Raw genomic sequence first — 6919 nt, 5'->3', positions numbered from 1 at the left:
CCAATGTGTCGTTAACTCCTTACACATATGGGCATTATATACACAGAAAACAAAGAAAACAACTGTTTCATAGCAAGCCTCATTTTTAGGTCTAGCAACCACTTGCATCTTTTTTCCCCAAAGATAACCTCCTGTTATTTAGCAAGGTAAATACAAAGGTAGGTGCACAAATTTAAAATACGTCTTCTAGAGACCATGCATGCTTAGGCACTTTAATCTACGATGTACACAGACTGTAACTTTTCTGTAGGTTGTTTATTATGGTGATAATTGTACCTAAGTATTGTCCACACTAGCTTAACAAACAAAACAAACGAAAACACCATACCCCAAAYCCAAATCCAGCAACTCCCCAGCTTTCCCAGGGGTTGCTCTTTCCTGTTCATAACTTCCGATGAACCTCTAAAGTATACAGCAAACAAGATTTGTTTTAAAAGCATAGGTGAAGCAACCCTAGTCAGAACAAGTATATAACGCGATATCCATTTAATATCATCTTCACTGAGAACATGCCAGTCTTAATACCTGTAGAAATGGAACCATAAAAATCACATTTTTACAGTAATTTAGCAGAAACAGGAAATTATAATTTACATAAATAAAACCAGAGTCCTCCTCCTTTGAAATGAAGCGAGGGGAGCCCTTTGTTCTTAGGTTCAATCTAGAATAGGAAGTGTTATGTGCTCTTCACTTAAAGAGACAAAAAACAAACAAAGACTATTAACAATAGAACAACAACACTGAATTTGTGTGTGTTCCCACCAGAGAGACATACTTAAAGCAAAATATTTACCACCTGGAGCATGTACCCTGTGCAATTTATAACAAGTCTAGCTTAAGAGAAATTTTAGCCTTAAATTACTTAATAGCATGTTTACATTAGTATTTGCTCATATGGATGGAACACATCCACATATATTCTTCCTAGACCTTACATACTGAAATGAAAACATACAAGATCATTCACAACAGGACAAAAGCATGATTGAAGACAGGAAAAACAAACTATTAGTTGGCACATCATGACACGGGCATAAAGTGTATTTACAAAATATAATTTTTGGTGCATTTCTTCTTCATCCTAGCTTTTTATCAAAAATACTGCAAATATGCGTTCTTGAAACTTAGAATATATGAGGAAAGCAAAGTTACAAAGAACAGAAAAAAACAAAGGYTGATTTTAAGCACAAGATATTTTGTCAGGTTTTAAAAAGACTTAGCAGCGTCATAAAATAAATAAAAATGGCCAAGTACTAAGAAGTTTGAAAAAAGCTACTTTTCAAAACATTACAGAGTATTCTAAATAGCAGTCATAAGGACAGCATGTTGTTGAGAGACATACTGCAAATCTGAATTTCCTCCTTTATTCTTGACTGATGTGTGATCTGAAAAAAGTTTGGTATTTACAGCTTGATACACACTTCAATATAAAACTTCACACTTGATAACACTTCAGTCTAGATATCAAGTTTTAAAAAAATCTGAATGTAGAAATATTTGAGTTCTAGTTGCAGGCACTGATACTAATTTAAAAAATGAAAAGGTGATCTACAGTATCAGAATTAAAAATAATTTCATTAAAAATGTTGTTGAAACTAAAGTATAAAAATATATATACACTGGCATGCAAAACAACRTCCAGTGTAGCATTACTCTCCCGGCAGTCAATGTGGGAGACTTCAAAAAGTTAAGTGCAGTATATACAGATYTCAGTAAAAGCAGCCCTGGAGTAACACCTTGGCCTCACCACCCCTCCCATGCAGAAGGGAGACCTTTCCRTCTAATATTAGGAATGAAGATTAGATATTCCATCAGCTTCAGTACCTGCACTGCCAAAGCCTCAAAGCATGGCAGATCTTTWCAAAGTAAAAGTTGCACAAACGTAGTTCTGAAGTACTGGCTGACTACTGTATCAGCTTGCTTAACTAGATCTAGCATTTGCTACAATACTTCTTACTTGTACCTTCTCTACAGTAAAGATCAGCATGGTCAAAATATTGCTCTTAATGTATCATTTGGGATTTAAGATTTAGGCTGCAGATGCTGAAAATAACAGTCGTACTCATTATAGTAAACATTCACCTTTAATACTAGATTTAGGATACAAGTGACCTGCTGCTGCCTTCCTCTGCTAAGGTTTTACTCAGACATAACAAAGATTTCTCGAACCGAACACATTATTTTCTTTGGCCTCATTTTTATTCAAGATTTTCCATTTTCACTGTGCACCTAATTTTTCCATCTTAAGTAAAATATTTCAGTAACTTTGTAGGGTTAGAGTTAAGTGTGAGGTTGAATTTAGTTTTTCTGACTAACAAATAAATGCAAAAACTATATTGTATTTCAAAACATGAAGTATAGCATTTCAGATTTGGTCAAATATCTTTGCACGAAGAACAAGTTAATGTTCAAAAGGAAAATGGAGGCCTTTGAGAATATAGAGGTATAAGACCTTCTACCTTGTAGAGCTTTCCAACATATCTAAGATTTAAATAACAGTTTTTCAGGACCATAAACTTTTATTATTTTTATGCATTAAATCTAAGATCCCTATTACCAGTTAGATGGTAAACCATCTGTAGTTATATTGTGACAAAGTGCAAAACTTTTAATTATTCTTGTGAGGTCAGCTAGAATTTCTGTACTCACTAACTCTGTTACATTCTGAAGTTATGTTATCTAACTGCAATGTTGACATATCTTGATGGCATTTTTGTTGACAGGCRAGTGATTTGATAATCTGGGGAAAACACGCATCTCTGCTCTCATGTCTTCCAGTATTTGTGACTAAAAGTGGAAGAGCAATTGCCACAGGAACGAATTTTCTAAGGTATGTCCTTCTGTACAGGGATGTTCCCTTGCACTGAGATACTACATGCTTTTTCACTTGTTACTTTCTTTTGATTCTTATGCAAGAGAAGTCAGAAAGAAATTAAAAAGAATGTGCAGCTGAAGTTAACACAGTCCCTTCAACAACTAGGGAATCCTAAAGCTTGGTAAGGTACCAAAAGAGGACACGTGTTACCTGAGAATATTGAAAAGTGCCCACAAAGTGAAAGAATAGACTTGTTACATCCCTTCTCCTCTTCCTAATCACTTTCTCTAAGCTCAGAAATAGCCAGGGTTATGTTCAGCATTTCCTGAATCTTGCTGGAAGACTTGAATTTATCACTAGCCTAATACTTTGTCTAAAGGGACTTCCACTACAAATCAGAGTGCAGTGTTTAACCAACTGTTAACAAGTTTGTGTTTAGCTATTCATATTTCAGCTAGAATTCAAAGTTATTTAAACTATTTGAAGGAACTAATCCTTCACAGACAGGTGAATTTAAATCAAAACCAAAACAATGAAAATCAAAATAGAATTTAATTTAGCCAGATCAGTTCTAAACCACACGAGTTCCTAACTTAAAGAAAGCTGTGGACAGGAAAGAGTCRGGCTAACAAGCGCATTACTGGAGTGAGAAAAGGAGAGTGAAATGAAGGAAGGAAATGTTGATTCTTTGACAAAGCCATCTTTTAAGAATTCTTAAAAATTAAGTAGCAGGGAAAAAGCACAACAAACTGTTTAAGAATCCTGAATAAAAACTACTAACTTCTGAATCAGGTTTTACCTGCTTTTTCATTTCTGTAAGCTACTTCCCTCTCCCTGCCTCATGCTGATCAAGCTCTGCAGCAAAAACACATTTGCTGGCTATGTTTTAAAGTAACTTGCTAAAGAAGCGCGCAGATACTTCTTTGAAGCTTACAAAGTATATGTGGAAGTCAGGACTATCAAGTCTGCTATTTTTCTTTGCAAGTCACTTCTAAGCATATCAAGTAGTTGTACAAAGTATTGCTCACCATCTAATTTCTGTGTCACCTCATATTTCAGAGACGTTTATTGCTACACTGTAGTTTATAATGAGCCTCCTGGACTCATGTAAGACTAAATGAATCCACAGAAAGACCATCTCCCACTCAAATCCAACTGCTGCGCAGCAGCAATGGCCAGAAGCGGTGATCTTAACGTCAGCAACATCCTGGTGCATATTTTCAGTTTAATCAGCGTGACCTCTGAAGAATAAGACAGTATATATACACTTATCAAAAGTTCAGTAAGGCTCAACTACAATTCAGTCAACTACCTTTGCCAAATTGCTGAAAGCTTGCTGATTTTATATAACTACAGCTTGTTCTCAGTTATGAGCTTTTAAAATAAAAATGTCTATGGCAACTGAAACTGTATCTCCTAACAGAGAAGTAGTTTTCTAATACTATTTTGATATTTTTCTCTACTATCTACATTCCTTTCTATCTTTCAGATTGCAATGATAGGTTACATCTAATCTAATGAGTTTCCTGGACCAAGTTCACAATCAGAATGAAACTGCACTATATTGTGGGTATTCTTCCCTGAATGAAACTTGGATGCCTAACTATAACCACTTAAAAAAATGACTTTATTAATTCCATTATTAATCATGTATCTCAAACGAACAGAAAGCAGGTTGGTGTTAAAAAAAGAAAAGAAAAAAAAAAAGCAGCAGCTTTCAGCACCAGCAGCACTGAAATACTGTACTGCAATGAAACTGGTAGAATCATGCAAGGTGTTCTCAGATATCTCAAACGTATGCAGTAGGTAGTAGCTGGTGCATATAAACCTTGTCCCAGTATCAGCAAATGCAATTTAATAAACCAATAAATAACTTAACAGGCTTTCAAAGTAGCAGGACAGTTCTCACCAGCTTAAATCCYTAATTTTCTGCATCCAGTGACACTTTGTTTTCCCATACGGTAGGTTCGCAACAGACTAAATATTTGTGAAGCTTTTACATTTATGAATGCTTATTATATGCCAAAGCTTTACACAGTTCTAAGAGAAATAACAATAACGTAAAAAATAGCTAATATTAAAAACACTGAGAACTCTCATCAGCTTATTAAAAAAAAGTTACTCTACAAGTTTCCACTCGTTTTCTGATTACACAAAATATCTGAAAATGCTGTCATTCTAGTTTGCTTCCCAATGTTTCTATACTTAGTATCTATCCTACCAATTAAACAAAACTTGTAAGTCAATGTTTTGCTCCTCCTTACCTCTGCTTTATTATACAGAAAATCTATTTCTGAAGCCAAAAGACATTAGCTGTTATTATATCGCCAACTTAAAGATTAAGCTGGAAAAAAAAGATGATGATCTGACAGAGCAGAAATTTCAAGATTAAATAGTTTAAGTGGATCATTTCTTCCAAAATAGCAAAGGTTAGTTAGTATAGTTAAGTACCTTTGTAGAGGCACCAAAAACAAATAGCCCTTTCAAACTGAACTTTCAAAAAAATTTTAATTTTCATTTCAAAAGTGATCTTGAACTTACTAGATACACACATATCCCTGTCCCACTGTCTTGTAACATACATTCAGTAATTTAAAATAAAGATTCAATATTTTATAGATTTCATATATATATTATATATTTAATATATAATATATATTTCTATGTACATTACACAGATACATACACTCTCAGTCAGCAGGATTAAACTCTTTTGCTTTGAAATATTTGATTGGTATCACTGATCTACTTCAATTATTTTGTGAATTCAAAGGAATTTATTCTATTACCTGAAAAGAAATTTAAAAGACCCAAATAGAATCCGTGGATCAATATTAGCACCAATACACATGGTCAGTACTTCAAAATGACTGCAGGGACTGCAATAATATATATTTTTATAACACCTCTCCCACTGCACAAGCATTCCTGCATATATTTAGGCAGCAATACCTGCCCAGTCTACACATCTATTCCTATGCTAAATTTAAATGTTATATAACTTTCTTTACTGTAATATACAGTATCTCTCCTGTGCTGTTGGATTGTTTCATTTTCCATGGCAAAAATTGATCAACAGCTATCCAACAGAAGTTTTTTTTTTTGTTTGTTTTTTTTGTTTTTTTGTTTTTTTGTAATTCCTCTCCCATCTTCTTCACTGTATGGCTCAGATTTTACTTACAGATTTTACTAAGATTTTACTTAGTAGGAAGCCACCATCAGCATAACCAGCACCCTAGTAACAYACATAGTTCAGTCACTGACTCCAATTCTTGAAATACAAAGTTTTGAGGGTGGCTGTTTATGGAAACCAAAATACTCAAAGGTGTTATCTTCTCAACCTGCCCACCAATACCAGCCACACAATGTTAKTCAGTCCCAAAACCATAATTCAATTAGTTACCTACCATTTGGGTAACAACAGTAACAAACCCAGTTCCGATTTTAAACATTATAAGAATATTCACCCTGAGAATGCAGAGGAAGTGTTTAAGAATAAATTCTGATATGTTTTCTCTTCATACATAGTTTTCTTTTCTTCTTCATCTCCTCTTAGGTACCTGGGTTTGTATCTAGAATTTGACCTCAGCTTGCTTTGCCAGCTGCTCAGTTCATGCCACTGTCAGGTACTGGTGATAGAAAAGCCCAAAAAGGCTCGTGGAAAAGAGGCAAGCAGCAATCCACCAGGTGAGGAAAGACAGGAGTCCCCGGAACAGGAGAGGAGTGAAAATATTCTTTAGGCTTCCCAAGGCCATTGTTATTTGCACTACAGTTACTTTCATCTTTCCATCAGCAGATGGAGACTCAGAATAAACTGAACTGGGAAGTGGATTGTTTTCTACCGGAGTGTCAGAATTGGATTCTGGATAGATGCCCCAAGAATAATTACCTGTTAAAAAACAGAGGAACAGAAAGTATATTTCTACAAATACCTTATAAGTTCTGCCATTTCTATCAACTCTACAGACCATTTTATATATATATATCTTTCCACATATAATAATTGGAAAATTTTTTACTTATAACTTAGTAAATGCTAACTRTATCCATCCACATGGCTTCCTGCTAATGCTAGCAAGCCATTAGGGTAAGACTCATCTTACC

At 34.6% G+C, this 6919-nt stretch overlaps 1 protein-coding gene across 1 annotated transcript in view; it reads right to left on the bottom strand.

The window, feature by feature from the left end:
- Positions 1 to 236: 236 nt before the first annotated feature.
- Positions 237 to 6919, bottom strand: part of TMEM161B (transmembrane protein 161B) — a 42759-nt gene continuing 36076 nt past the window's right edge. Inside the window, exon 12 of the mRNA XM_085316737.1 lies at positions 237 to 6704. Coding sequence (XP_085172863.1) covers positions 6427 to 6704 — 278 coding nt within the window. The 3' untranslated portion in view covers positions 237 to 6426. The remainder of the gene's footprint in view (positions 6705 to 6919) is intronic.

The sequence above is a fragment of the Rhea americana genome, unplaced genomic scaffold (assembly GCF_003343005.1).
Source record: "Rhea americana isolate MKP2758 unplaced genomic scaffold, rheAme1 scaffold_114, whole genome shotgun sequence".
In the NCBI taxonomy this organism is placed as follows: Eukaryota; Metazoa; Chordata; class Aves; order Rheiformes; family Rheidae; genus Rhea; species Rhea americana.
This window is presented reverse-complemented; position numbering and strand designations above follow the sequence as displayed.